General features: G+C 39.0%; 1 protein-coding gene and 1 pseudogene across 2 annotated transcripts; both read left to right on the top strand.

The window, feature by feature from the left end:
• Nucleotides 1-1,676: 1,676 nt before the first annotated feature.
• Nucleotides 1,677-3,992, top strand: LOC143608232 (NAD(P)H dehydrogenase (quinone) FQR1-like; annotated as a pseudogene). The gene is made up of 2 exons (XR_013149191.1): nucleotides 1,677-2,206; nucleotides 3,581-3,992. The product of XR_013149191.1 is annotated as an NAD(P)H dehydrogenase (quinone) FQR1-like (transcript).
• Nucleotides 3,993-12,004: 8,012 nt separating this feature from the next.
• On the top strand, nucleotides 12,005-14,484 carry LOC143608231 (cytochrome c biogenesis protein CCS1, chloroplastic-like; the record flags this gene model as incomplete). Its single annotated transcript, XM_077083348.1, has 5 exons — nucleotides 12,005-12,440; nucleotides 13,284-13,503; nucleotides 13,582-13,693; nucleotides 14,067-14,339; nucleotides 14,464-14,484. Coding segments are annotated over exons 1-5 (960 nt in total), but the record flags the coding sequence as incomplete, so codon positions are not given.
• Nucleotides 14,485-14,489: the final 5 nt, after the last annotated feature.

Below are 14,489 nucleotides of genomic sequence, written 5' to 3'. Positions count from 1 at the left end.
CAAAAACCAAAACTAAACTGTTTCTAAATAAAACCCAACTAAACCGAACCATTACCAGCTATTAGGTTCTGATTTAGTTTGTACTTTGATAAAAAAAAATTTAGTTTAAAATTTTAAAACAAGAATTATTAATCTGCATATATCTTCACTTCAAACTAATTATCAACTAATACATTATTAAGAGAATCATACTATGAACAAATATAACTTTGGTCATATAAATAATAACCTTATTAGAATAAATAGAATGCGAAATCATAACAAGAAAAAAGATTATAAAAAACCATACTGGAAATTTGATTAAATTAAAGTTGTAATAGACGAGTTTGCTCGTATTAAATAAAACTTTGGTTAACTATATTTTAACTATGTCTAATATATATTATATCTCATACTAAATAAGTAAATAATTAGCATTTCAATATGTACGGTCAGCTCCGGTTTCAACCGTGAAACCAAACTGGTGAACCGTCTCGTAGTTTCAAACAAAATAATGAACACCCAAAAAATTATTACATGATTATCAAAGTACGTGTTTCCAGTTTTCCGCTGCATCGCGCGAGCACTCTTCTAGTTATATATAATACACCAAATAAGGGCAAATTAAGACACTCATTTTTAAGTAATTTACAACACTTAAAGCATGAGGTACATGTAAGGTAAACATGTATTTTAAACACAATTCATTCAACTTACAAGTTTTATCCTTCATCTTTAACCATATAATGTTTTTAATTTAACTTGTAAACCAACTTCCCACCCATGATATATAAACGACTATAGTCTTTTCATACGTTAATATTTTTATAAACAAATTGCACCATAAAAACAAGCATTTTATTCTCTTTAATTCGGATATGATATTGTTGTAATTTTTTTCATTTTAAATAAATTAATATGTTACGTAGGGGTGTTCAGTGTCGGTTTTGATGGTTTTTAAGTTAAACTTGTGAGTCCAACTGTTAATACTGATTTTTTGTCGTCCAAAACCAAATTCAACCATTGAAAATTGAAACCGAATCGTTACTAATGGTCTGGTTCCAGTTTGGTTTCACAGTTTAAACTTTAATAATAAATTTAGTTTAAAATAATTAATAATTTAAATGTACCATCAATTTTAACTAAAAACCAACATAAACATAATATGATACTTGAGATGATCATAAATAAAAAATGATAATTTTAGCCACATAAATGGTAAATATTAATGGAAGATCTAGGACATGAAATAATAACAACAAAGATTACAAAAGGAATCATATTGCAATTAGGTTAATTTACAATCTTTTTTGGTTTCATATGGCCGATTGCCGATATAAATCGCGAACCAACCGTTCCCTACGTTTTGAAAATTTTGAAACTGACCAACAAACAGAAAGTAAAAAAGAAAAAGAAAAAAGAAGTCAAACCAATGACAGATTTAAACGATTTGAAGGTGTTAACCGAAACATAAACACTTATATTTGTACGTGATTAACAGGTTCAAACACCCGCTGCATCGCGCGGGCACCGGTCTAGTATTCATAACATACAAAAAAAATTAAATATTAATATTATATTCATTTTCAGCCAGCGAAGTCTCCACGATACCATTATTATTCTTCTTCCAATTTCAACTCATCACTTCCATCAAACTCTTCTTCATCAGCCAAATTAAGCTTCTTCAAACCCTTAATTCAATCAATTAACAATGGGCAAAGGCGGCGGCTGCATCCCCAGCAAACACCAACCAGTACCACCATCAATCACCGATTCGGATCCGGGTCCGGGTCCTGACCCAATTCCAGCAACAACCCATCACAATTCAATTCAAATCGAACCCCATAAATTAAGAATCTTTATCATATTCTACTCAATGTACGGCCACGTGGAGACTCTTGCGAATAATATCAAGACGGGTATTGAGGAGATTGAAGGGGTTGAAGGTGTTCTGTTCCGGGTGCCTGAAACGCTGTCGTTTGAGACTTTGACGGCGATGAAGGTGCCGGAGAAAGGTGATGGGATTCCGGTGATATCTCCGGAGGAGTTGGTGGAGGCTGATGGACTGTTGTTTGGGTTTCCGACGAGGTACGGGTGTATGCCAGCGCAAATGAAGGCGTTTTTCGATTCGACCGGTGGGTTGTGGCGGGAGCAGAGGCTCGCCGGAGTTCCTGCCGGGTTTTTTGTGAGTACCCGGCACGCAAGGTGGCGGTCAAGAGACCACAGCGTAAGTTGGCTTCTTGGCATTTGTTTGATTCACAAGTTTCACACTTTCATGCTTAGAAAGTGGTGTCTTTTTACTTTTTTGGAACGTCAATATGACAAAACCTAACATAAAATTTACGGGTTTGGGTCAGTTTCAGACTTTCATCTATCGGGTTAAACCCGTAAACCCTTTTATCTAACTGGGTTTGGGTCGGTTAACTTGACAGGTTTTCTAGTTGACTCGTTTATTTTGTATTTTATTTTTTGAAATGTGTTTTCATGAAACAATTTAGGAAAAACTTTATACAATAGTAATCAATAATTGGTTTGAGTATTTTATCCAAAATTTAAAACTAAAAATAAAATAACATAATATTTATATAATTAAAATGTATTTCTTTATACAAATTCGTAGTTTCTGTTATAAAAATGCAAATTTTATAATGTTAATATTTGAAAATAACAAAAATAAAAAAAATAAAAACTTTTGGGTTAACCTGCTAGAATGGGATTCGTGCTCAAGTTATTTTTTCTTAGATGACTCGTAGACTTTACATATTAGAATTCTATATCTATATCATCAATATTCTTTATTCTTTTTCTTTCTTTCTCTCATCCTTCCATTTATCCATACCCTTTCTTTTTTATTTCGATTGACAACTTAGATTATAAATTTTTTTAATATAAAAAGATTTCATATGTCTTACACGATTTTAAAGTTCATGGTTATGTTAAATTTTTGGGTTTGTGTCGGGTGGGACATGCGAGCCCAGAGCCCACAAGCACAACCCATTTAACACCCCCATAACTATATTTATAAGCTAAATCTTTTTGCATATTTTGTAGTTATATGATATTTCTTTTCTTTTAAAATAATTATTATAGTTTTAATAGGTTATAACTAATGTAGTTGTAGTAGTATAAAAAAGTATTTTTCCTGAAAAGGAATTAGTGAATTTCATGTTCACTTTAAATTTACATATTTACATTGTTTTAGTTGGTAATACGTTAAAACTATGTTATTTTGGTTAAATTCTTTGATATTATTTTTCCTAATGTTCCTTTACACGCAAAAACTTTCTTTGGTTTGCAATGCTTAATTAGAACGGAACAAAGTTTTACATTTTTTTTATAAAAGTAACAGGGAAGCACATTGTAAATTTCTTAAATAATGAGCATATAATTATTTTGAGTTATTGATTGCCTAAAGCAATATAATAAAACAAAAAGATTGTTTTGAGGGAAAATAAATGTGGGAGTTGGGAAAATAAGTTGTTATACGTCTTTTTTGTTTCATTAATGGGTAACCTAGTATTTCTTTTAGTTTTCTTCTAAAAAATATACTTTTCGTATTTAATCATCACTTGAAGTCTTATACTAGTTGATGTGGTTGCAGATGGACCGCAATTACGCAATTAGCGCACCATGGGATGTTGTATGTTCCGATCGGATACACATTTGGTGCTGGAATGTTTAAAATGGACTCGATCCGTGGTGGTTCACCATACGGTGCTGGTGTATTTTCAGGCGATGGGACTAGAGAACCGAGCCAAAGAGAACTTGAGCTTGCACAACACCAGGGTAAGTATATGGCTATGATTGTCAAAAGATTCGGATCTAACTCAACACTATGACGAAAAGGCTAAAATCGAAAGCGTACATCTTTTAGTACATAAGCTACAAGTTATTACAACAAAGATTTAATTATTATTTTTGAAAATGGGTTAGTAAGGTAAAACCCTTTTCAATTTCCATTTATTTGTCACCCAATTTGTTGATTGTATGTGTGTTGATAAGAACATTATTTACATTATTATATTAAATAGAAGAGTTGTGTTGTGAATTTATATTTTTCTTTTCTTTTATCATATTTGTATTGTGTAAATTTAATTAAATACATAAAAGGTAATTAAATAATAAGGAAAATAGTTAAGAAATTGAAATAAATACATTTGTTTAATTTGATATTTTAGTGGAACTATTGGTTGGCATGTTTGCACCAATGTACATAGTCATGTTTAAAAGAAAATGATTGGTCAAATGTTGAACATGGTACATGCTGCTTAAATCATTATAAAATTGAAAATAGATAACAAAACGCGTCAGTTTGGAAACTTCTGCTGGTATTAACAACTTTGTTAAAGTTTTGCTAAATAATAATATAAAAAGAGACATTTACTGATTTACTCATAAACCATGAAAATTACTCGCGTAAAATGTACTTTTTAACCAATAGTGACCCAAGTTAAGCAATTAAGACAACTTAACTTTTGTTTAGTGTTAGCAATTAGACTTTTGTAAAGGTGGTAGTTAGATGGACTCATGGAACTTGGAAGGCAATGTCTTCATTATCGCATGGTAGTTGAGTTGGACACTTGACTGAATTTATTTTTAACGATTAACAATAAAACTTGCATTAACTTACTATTCTACCAAAATAGTATAGCAAGGTCTAACAAACCAGGTACATATTAACCGTCCAATGGTTCACAAAATATTTCTCATGTAAATAAGAAAAGTTTTCTACTCTACTAAGAGGATTTTGATGTTATAACTTTAGATTTTTTTTAACATGAAAACATACCCCTAAATTTACACGGCACTGCAAACAATGAAACTCGATACTTCACAACTTGGAAAGACTTACCCATATCTAAAATAAAAGCATTTGATACCATTGATGCAAGCCCTTTGGTTCATAATTTTGAATTATCAATATATACACTTTCTATAATTGGATGGTTTATGTAATTTATCCCTCCAAAATTTCGTTAATCACAATAGTAGGCCCACATACATAGTCTTTGGAGAATCGGATATACTTTTACCCCTCTTAAAAGAAGAAAGTTCGAGAACCCCCCCCCCCCACACACACACCACCAACACACACACATCAAAAGACGGCTGGAAACTTCATATTTTACATCGAACAGTCGGTCACCAGAAAATTAACTTGGGTTCATGAGTGATTTCGAGAGTGACAACAAGTACTCACATGCCATCTATAATAGTAACCGCTCCTTTTGGTAATTGTCTAAAAAGTTGATATGCATTGCCTAATAGCGTTGTTCTCCAAACTTTGCACATTACTTATCAATTTGATACAAAAGGATGTGTGGCCTAATGGTCAAGTTGTGTAGGAAAGACATATTTTTATGTGGTTGAGGTTTAAAACATATTTATATGTATGATTAGATGTTGTGTTTTAGCCGTCCTAACAAATATTATCAGTATGATGTTGTCGAAACACGAAACGAATCTAACCTGATCCATGACGATGCTTCCACGGATTTTCGAGATTAACGAACCACGTCTTGATCTTCTTCTTCCTCGGCTGCGCCTGAGACCTGCAACTGTGAGACCTGCGATGGCCGTTCTGGGGGTGTGGAGGCGACTGCTAAGATATCCTGAGGATTTCTTGTTCACAGACATAAAAAGTGGTGGTGGCTCTTATTGAGCATGACCCATGATAAGGAGGTGGAGACCTCCTTATATAGAGTCTCATGGCCACCATCATGGTACCCTAATGGGCCTAGCCCAGTTAGGGTTACCTCCACAAAACCCCCTCGGCCCAATAACATCGTATTAGTCCATGTAATGAAATAAGCCAAACATAATAGATTTAGGGTCGTAGAACCGGGTTTTAGTACCATACCCCTACAAGCCCCCCCAAGTCCAGTGTTGCTCCTGGGCGCGCAAGCGTCTAGGTGGAGCGCTGGACTTTATAAGGTGTGAGGCGGTTTTTTCCCTTTTCTTTGGCCTTGTCTTTATTGTCTGAGTTTTGAGAGGCCTTCTTCATGATGGTGACGTGTTGTAATAAAAGCCTGCGCGCGAGGCGACTTACAAGCTATAATAATAATGAAGCTCGCGCGTGAGGCGACTTACAAGCTATAATAATAATGAAGCTCGCGCGTGAGGCGACTTTCGAGCTATAATAATAATGGAGCTGGCGCGAGAAGCGACTTACGAGCTAAAATAATAATAATGCCTGCGCGCGAGAGGCGTCTTGCGAGCTTAGAATAATAAAAGCCTGCGCGCGAGAGGCGTCTTATGAGCTTTGAGAATAATAATTGAGCTGGCGCGTGAGGCAACTTACGAGCTGTGAAAGTAATAAAGCTTGCGCGCGAGAGGCGTCTTATGAGCTTTGAGAATAATAATTGAGCTGGCGCGTGAGGCGACTTACGAGCTGTGTAAGTAATAAAGCTTGCGCGCGAGAGGCGTCTTATGAGCTTTGAAAATAATAATTGAGCTGGCGCGTGAGGCGACTTACGAGCTGTGAAAGTAATAAAGCTTGCGCGCGAGAGGCGTCTTATGAGCTATAAGAATAATAATTGAGCTGGCGCGAGAGGCGACTTACGAGCTGTGAAAGTAATAAAGAAGCTGGCGCTCGAGGCGACTTACGAGCTTGTAGAATAATGAAGCTGGCGCGCAAGGCGACTTACGAGCTTGTAGAATAATGAAGCTGGCGCGCAAGGCGACTTACGAGCTTGTAGAATAATGAAGCTGGCGCGCAAGGCGACTTACGAGCTATAATAATAGAGCCTGCGCGAGTGGCGACTTACGAGCTAAGAATAATAAAGCCTGCGCGCGAGAGGCGTCTTACAAGCTGTAGCATAATAAAGCCTGCGCATGAGGCGTCTTACGAGCTAAGAATAATAAAGCCTGCGCGCGAGAGGCGTCTTACAAGCTGTAGCATAATAAAGCCTGCGCATGAGGCGTCTTACGAGCTAAGAATAATAAAGGCCTGCGCGCGAGAGGCGTCTTACGAGCTGTGAAAAATAAAGGCCTGCGCGTGAGGCGACTTACGGGCTGTAAGAATAACAGCTTGCGCGCGAGGCGTCTTATGAGCTGTGTGAATAATAAAGGCCTGCGCGTGAGGCGACTTACGGGCCATAAGAGTAATAACAGCTTGCGCGCGAGGCGTCTTATGAGCTGTGTGAATAATAAAGCCAGCGCGTGAGGCGACTTACGGGCTGTGAGAATAACAACAGCTTGCGCGCGAGGCGTCTTATGAGCTGTGAATAACAAAGCCAGCGCGTGAGGCGACTTACGGGCTGTAAGAATAACAACAGCTTGCGCGCGAGGCGTCTTATGAGCTGTGAATAACAAAGCCAGCGCGTGAGGCGACTTACGGGCTGTAAGAATAATAACAGCTTGCGCGCGAGGCGTCTTATGAGCTGTGAATAATAAAGCCAGCGCGTGAGGCGACTTACGGGCTGTAAGAATAATAACAGCTTGCGCGCGAGGCGTCTTATGAGCTGTGAATAATAAAGCCAGCGCGTGAGACGACTTACGGGCTGTAAGAATAATAACAGCTTGCGCGCGAGGCGTCTTATGAGCTGTGAATAACAAAGCCAGCACGTGAGGCGACTTACGGGCTGTAAGAATAATAACAGCTTGCGCGTGAGGCGACTTACGAGCTGTGAAAGTAATCAAGCTTGCGCGCGAGAGGCGACTTACGGGCTGTAAGAATAATAACAGCTTGCGCGCGAGGCGTCTTATGAGCTGTGAATAATAAAGGCCTGCGCGTTAGGCGACTTACGGGCCATAAGAGTAATAACAGCTTGCGCGCGAGGCGTCTTATGAGCTGTGTGAATAATAAAGCCAGCGCGTGAGGCGACTTACGGGCTGTGAGAATAACAACAGCTTGCGCGCGAGGCGTCTTATGAGCTGTGAATAACAAAGCCAGCGCGTGAGGCGACTTACGGGCTGTAAGAATAATAACAGCTTGCGCGCGAGGCGTCTTATGAGCTGTGAATAATAAAGCCAGCACGTGAGGCGACTTACGGGCTGTAAGAATAATAACAGCTTGCGCGCGAGGCGTCTTATGAGCTGTGAATAATAAAGCCAGCGCGTGAGGCGACTTACGGGCTGTAAGAATAATAACAGCTTGCGCGCGAGGCGTCTTATGAGCTGTGAATAACATAGCCAGCGCGTGAGGCGACTTACGGGCTGTAAGAATAATAACAGCTTGCGCGTGAGGCGACTTACGAGCTGTGAAAGTAATAAAGCTTGCGCGCGAGAGGCGACTTACGGGCTGTAAGAATAATAACAGCTTGCGCGCGAGGCGTCTTATGAGCTGTGAATAATAAAGCCAGCGCGTGAGGCGACTTACGGGCTACTTTATGTCACGCGCCACGTGCAGATGTTGCATGCACGTGCGCGTAGACTTTGGTTTTGTGTTATGCGCCACGCGCAGATGTTGCGTGCGCGTGCGTGTAGACTGTGACATGTGCGAGCATGTGATGCGTAAGCATGTGATGCGTAAGCATGTGTAATATGCGTGAGCGTATGTGATGCGTGAACATATGGTATGAGGATTCCCAACCCCTAAGTTTGGCGTGTAGCCATATGGGATCTTAGGAGGATTCCCAACCTTGAAGTTCGGCGCGTAGCCATATGGGATATTAGGATTCCCAACCTTGGCGCGTAGCCATATGGGATATTAGGAATCCCAACCTTGGCGCGTAGCCATATGGGATATTAGGAGGATTCCCAACCTTGGAACGTAGCCATATGGGATATTAGGAGGATTCCCAACCTTGAAGTTTGGCGCGTAGCCATATGGGATATTAGGAGGATTCCCAACCTTGGCGCGTAGCCATATGGGATATTAGGAGGATTCCCAACCTTGAAGTTCGGCGCGTAGCCCTACGGGATATTAGGAGGATTCCCAACCTTGAAGTTTGGCGCGTAGCCATATGGGATATTAGGAGGATTCCCAACCTTGAAGTTTGGCGCGTAGCCATATGGGATATTAGGAGGATTCCCAACCTTGGCGCGTAGCCATATGGGATATTAGGAGGATTCCCAACCTTGGCGCGTAGCCATATATTCCCCACCTTGAAGTTCGGCGCGTAGCCATACGAGATATTATGAGGATTCCCAACCTTGAAGTTTGGCGCGTAGCCATATGGGATATTAGGAGGATTCCCAACCTTGCGCGTAGCCATATGGGATATTAGGAGGATTCCCAACCTTGAAGTTTGGCGCGTAGCCATATGGGATATTAGGAGGATTCCCAACCTTGAAGTTTGGCGCGTAGCCTGATGCGCGCATGCACGGCGATAGAGTGGTGACTCGCAAGTGCGTGTGCATGGCGGAGGTCTCTTGCGCAAAACCCAGATGGTGGTTTCCGCGGCGGCACATGCACGGCTGCGGAGTGAGAACCCCGGGCGTGCGTACATGGCGGCGGAAGTCTAGTAACTTCTGGATCTGCAATTTAAGAGTCAGATCTGCAACTTTAGACCTAAATCCAGGTCTGTAATCTAGACCTAGATCTGTAAATCAGATCTGGACAGATCTGAAGATTCGGAGCAGATTTAAAACCATCACAGATTCGGAGATCCTGAATCACAGATTCACAGATTCGGAGATCTGATCATTCGAATCACGGATTTTCCTTCTTGCCCAGATCTGGAAGCCTCTTTTTAGATCTATGGATCTTTTGAGCTTTAAATAGAACAAGCTTTGAAGCTTTTTTCTGTAAACTTCCAGATCTGCGTTTTTCTTGGGAGAGATCTGGCAGCCGAGATGAAGATCGAAGGGCAGTTCGTTGCCGTCCCACGGATGGCGCCAATGTCGAAACACGAAACGAATCTAACCTGATCCATGACGATGCTTCCACGGATTTTCGAGATGAACGAACCACGTCTTGATCTTCTTCTTCCTCGGCTGCGCCTGAGACCTGCAACTGTGAGACCTGCGATGGCCGTTCTGGGGGTGTGGAGGCGACTGCTAAGATATCCTGAGGATTTCTTGTTCACAGACACAAAAAGTGGTGGTGGCTCTTATTGAGCATGACCCATGATAAGGAGGTGGAGACCTCCTTATATAGAGTCTCATGGCCACCATCATGGTACCCTAATGGGCCTAGCCCAGTTAGGGTTACCTCCACAAAACCCCCTCGGCCCAATAACATCGTATTAGTCCATGTAATGAAATAAGCCAAACATAATAGATTTAGGGTCGTAGAACCGGGTTTTAGTACCATACCCCTACAGATGTCATTCACGGATTTGCGACCTTTTCTTATATGAGAAAGCAAGTACAGTAGTATGCATAATGATAATTAAAAATGATAAATATTTCTCAAGTCCTACCAATAGTTTTGTTATGAGTGAGATTATACCGGTATATTTGTCTATTTGTGAAAACCTCTTTGTAGTGAACTAGTGTTAAGTTGATTAAAAATAAATTTGGGCCTCCATATGTTTATATAAACTCTTCAACAAGGCACCTTCGGCCCTTTTAAAGCAAAGCCCTTCCAATTATTTTTGTCCATTTGACTTTAACGTAAGGCCTAGAAGTATACCTTAGCATCAATGACGTTAAAGCTGAGTTGGCAAGGTTAACGAGTGGCATACCACTCCCTTCATGGATTAAGAGCGTTAAATGCAATGTGGGTTAAAACATTAATGGGCCTTAAAATCATCTTCACACACAACCACAATAATTTATAATCAATTTAACATTAAATAAAGGGAGGTAAATGGGGGGTTAAACAATATTCTTATGGTGATGTGGAGTGAAATGTGGTAAAATAGGTGATGTGATGCCCATGTGGAGTTAAGATGCTCGAATAATGCAGGTGAAACTTGAAAGCATGAAATCCAGTAGTCTATTAAAAAACCGACTTCATTTATGGCATGCTAAAAAACCTAGCTATTCGACCCTTTACTTTAAATCAATTCGGGTTACCTGGGTTTTGCCGAAACAAACTATCCATTTACAAGTCTGATTAACTGGTTACGGTTGATTTCAGCACCCCCTAGTTTCACTGAAGTTTATTATTTACATATTTGTGCATTTGAGTAACAATTTTAGATCTGCCATACAAACAAGAATATTATTGTACAAACATTACGAATTGAAAAAAATGGACGCAATGACTTTTTGTAATTAGTCTAGATATTAATTACACTAAATAGAGTAATTAAAATACATGTAGTTCACGAAAGTACATAAACCTATTTTGGTATTGTTTGACACGAAAATAGCTATCTTCTTGTTGATGAGGATGGCGATAACATTGAATTCAACACTTTAATAGCTCGAAAATTATTGCCGACTTTTATTTCAAAAAAAAAGAAAAAGAAAAATATTTGGAAATTGATGTTTGATTATAGAATTCGGAAAGCATGCGGTTCATTGCAAGGAGATGCCTGGGTTCAAATACCGACATGATTGGGCGTGGGACGTTCTTTGGGACATCTTAAGGCGAGCTGGGATATCAGCTGAAAAGGAAGCCCCCGTAAACTTCCTTACAGACCCCACGGAAGGGAGATCCACTCTACGACCGGCAGATTTGCTTGTCTTTGGTTGGGCCGGGGGAAAACACGCTTGTGATGACCTCACAGGGGTATCTCCCTTAGCTGGTTTGAGGGATAATGGGTTTGTAGCTGGGCAAGCAATGAAAATGGCTGAAACGAAGAAGGTGGAGAAACATGCTAAAGCCTGCGAAGAGAACCAACATGTTTTTGTCCCTCTGGCTTTTGATACATAGCAATGTGTCGACTCAAAAGGGGCAGGGGTATGTCTTTAGCAGGTTAGGGTTTGCAATTCAGAAAGGGGTGGCGGCGCAGCTTGTTGCCCGCCTACCTGCTATATTGATGTAATATCTATGTTTCTATATATTGTAGTTGGATCTTTTTAAAAAAAAAAATAAAAATTATAGAATTATGTAGTATTGAATTATGTTCTGAGTTGAAATCGTATTTTATAAACTATCAGCCGGTATTACCATTTATCATGGGCCAGGTAGTTTTTTAAAACATTGATTATCATCAAGTCAAGATACGAGTGGCCACGATATCCCCGCGAAATCTAATCAACGTAACCGAAACAAAAAAAAATCTCTCATTTTGGATAAAACCAAAGGGTCGTTATGCATAACAATTAACACTCGATTGATTCTTCAACAATGGAGACTCTTGTTCTAACTCTTAACCCACTTAAACCCCAACCTCATCTCTTCAATTATCAAACCCACAACCGCACCAGATGTTTCATTTCTTACAAACTGTCATCGCAGCCGTCAAAAGACACGACAAACAACAAAACCAACAAGGTTGTTGTCCCTGGTCCAGCACCGTTACTGTCGGAGGAAGTTAAACCTCAACCTCCGGCAGTGAAGAACTCCGGCGGCGGGGTGTTGGTAATGGTAAAACGGTTGAGTAAAAGATTGCTTTCGGGTCTTGCTAATTTGCCTCTGGCTATTGGTGAGATGTTCACCATTGCTGCTTTGATGGCTTTGGGTACGTTCTTTTTACTTTATAATTTGGTTTGACTTTTATATCCCAGCAAGGATTGAAACATACAAACAATGACTGACTTCACAAAAGTCAAATTTAGATTGTTTTTTTAGGTGCTAAGAGTAGTATGATATATTGAATTTCGGTTCATGAGTAAACAAGTATACCTAGGCCTTTCGACGAACCGGACAGTTCGTTTGCGTTCATTAATCTACGTGTGTTTAAGTTCGCTTACGTTTATTAATATATTCGATTAAATCTTTTGGCCCGTTACAACTTGGTATAGTTTTAATAATTTCTTAGGCGCAACACGTTCTTCACATTACTTGTAACTAGTATTCGCTCGTTCAGCTAGTTCGTTCATGTATATTGTTAACAAACGAACATAAACCAACACTGACATGTTCATTTTCTTAACAAACGTACACGGACAAGAAAATCCTATTCATTTAGTTATTCGTGTTTGATCATTTGTTCGGTTAAAGTTAAACGAACGAACACAAACATACTCCATTCGTTTTCATTTGGCTTGCTTACACAACTAAAAATAGCTAAACAGGTTGAAAGTCGCATAAAGTCTGTTTTCAAACGGCCCGGAAGTCACACGAACTCTATTTTAATGCACACACTCTTCTAATCGTCTTATTCAAATATTTGGATAACCAATATAATGAAAGTACTTAATAATAATTATTAACACATAAATTACTTATAGATGCTTTTCTGAACAGTTTGTGGACCAACCCATTTCGCCCATTCAAAAATACGACTCATTTCAAACTGAACCTGTTTTGACTTACCCGCCCCTAATAAACTAGGCTCATCTTTATGCAACTGTTTATGCAGGCACTGCAATAGACCAAGGCGAGAATCCGGAATACTATTTCCAAAAATACCCCGAGGATAATCCAATCCTAGGATTCTTCACGTGGAGATGGATACTCACTCTAGGATTTGATCATATGTTTTCATCTCCTGTATTTCTTGGAACTTTAATATTATTGGGAGCATCTCTAATGGCTTGCACATACACCACTCAAATCCCCATGGTCAAAGTAGCAAGAAGGTAAATGTTATTATTGTTACTATTTTTTATCTTAGCTAAATATATTTTTGTCATTTGGCTTAAATCACTATTTTGCAGATGGTCTTTCTTACATTCGGCTAACTCAATTCGAAAGCTGGAATATTCAGATTCTCTGCCTAAAGCCTCGGTTCAGGATTTAGGTGTCGTTTTATCGGGAGCTGGATACGAGGTATATAAAGGGTATTTGATTATCAGTTTATCAGAGGCTTGAATTCATAATATCAATAAGTTATAATTTGGATAACCATATTCCAGTTCTGATTATCTAATGTTGGATTTCATATAGGTAGTAACAAAACTGATTTGTCTTATGATACAATAAAATTACCTATTTATCCTTTCTTTTAACATTATTTGAGGATACATTTACTCTCATTTCATAAAGATTTAAACTTTTCTTATGAAATGAGAGTAAATATTCAAAATTTGAACTCAATTTTTTAATACTGGTTTGGGTCTTAAAGAATCTCACCCTTTTGAATATTATAAGCGGGCAGCGTAAACATTTTATAATAAACTAATAATCCTACATTTGTTCTTAGGTGTTTCTGAAAGGGCCATCTTTATATGCATTCAAAGGGCTAGCGGGTCGGTTTGCACCAATCGGTGTGCACATAGCCTTACTCTTGATAATGGCGGGTGGGACCTTCAGCGCTATTGGAAGCTTTAAAGGCTCTGTAACGGTCCCACAAGGTTTGAATTTTGTTATGGGAGATGTGTTAGGCCCGAACGGGTTCCTTTCTACACCTACTGAAGCTTTTAACACCGAGGTTCATGTTAACCGGTTCTATATGGATTACTATGATAGCGGTGAGGTGAGGATAGTTTTTTTTAGTAGGTTTGTAAACGAACCAAACAACATGTTTGTGTTTGTTCATTTAAAGCACGTTAAGAATGAAATAGCCCGTTAACATGTCTTGTTTCATTATTGTGGTATAGGTTTCACAATTCCACACGGATCTTTC

This window comes from Bidens hawaiensis, unplaced genomic scaffold (genome assembly GCF_021521415.1).
Source record: "Bidens hawaiensis isolate Kalapana, Puna unplaced genomic scaffold, B.hawaiensis_p1.1 tig00109662_1, whole genome shotgun sequence".
In the NCBI taxonomy this organism is placed as follows: domain Eukaryota; kingdom Viridiplantae; phylum Streptophyta; class Magnoliopsida; order Asterales; family Asteraceae; genus Bidens; species Bidens hawaiensis.
Note: the sequence above shows the minus strand (reverse complement) of the source record. Positions and strands in the feature narration are given on the sequence as shown.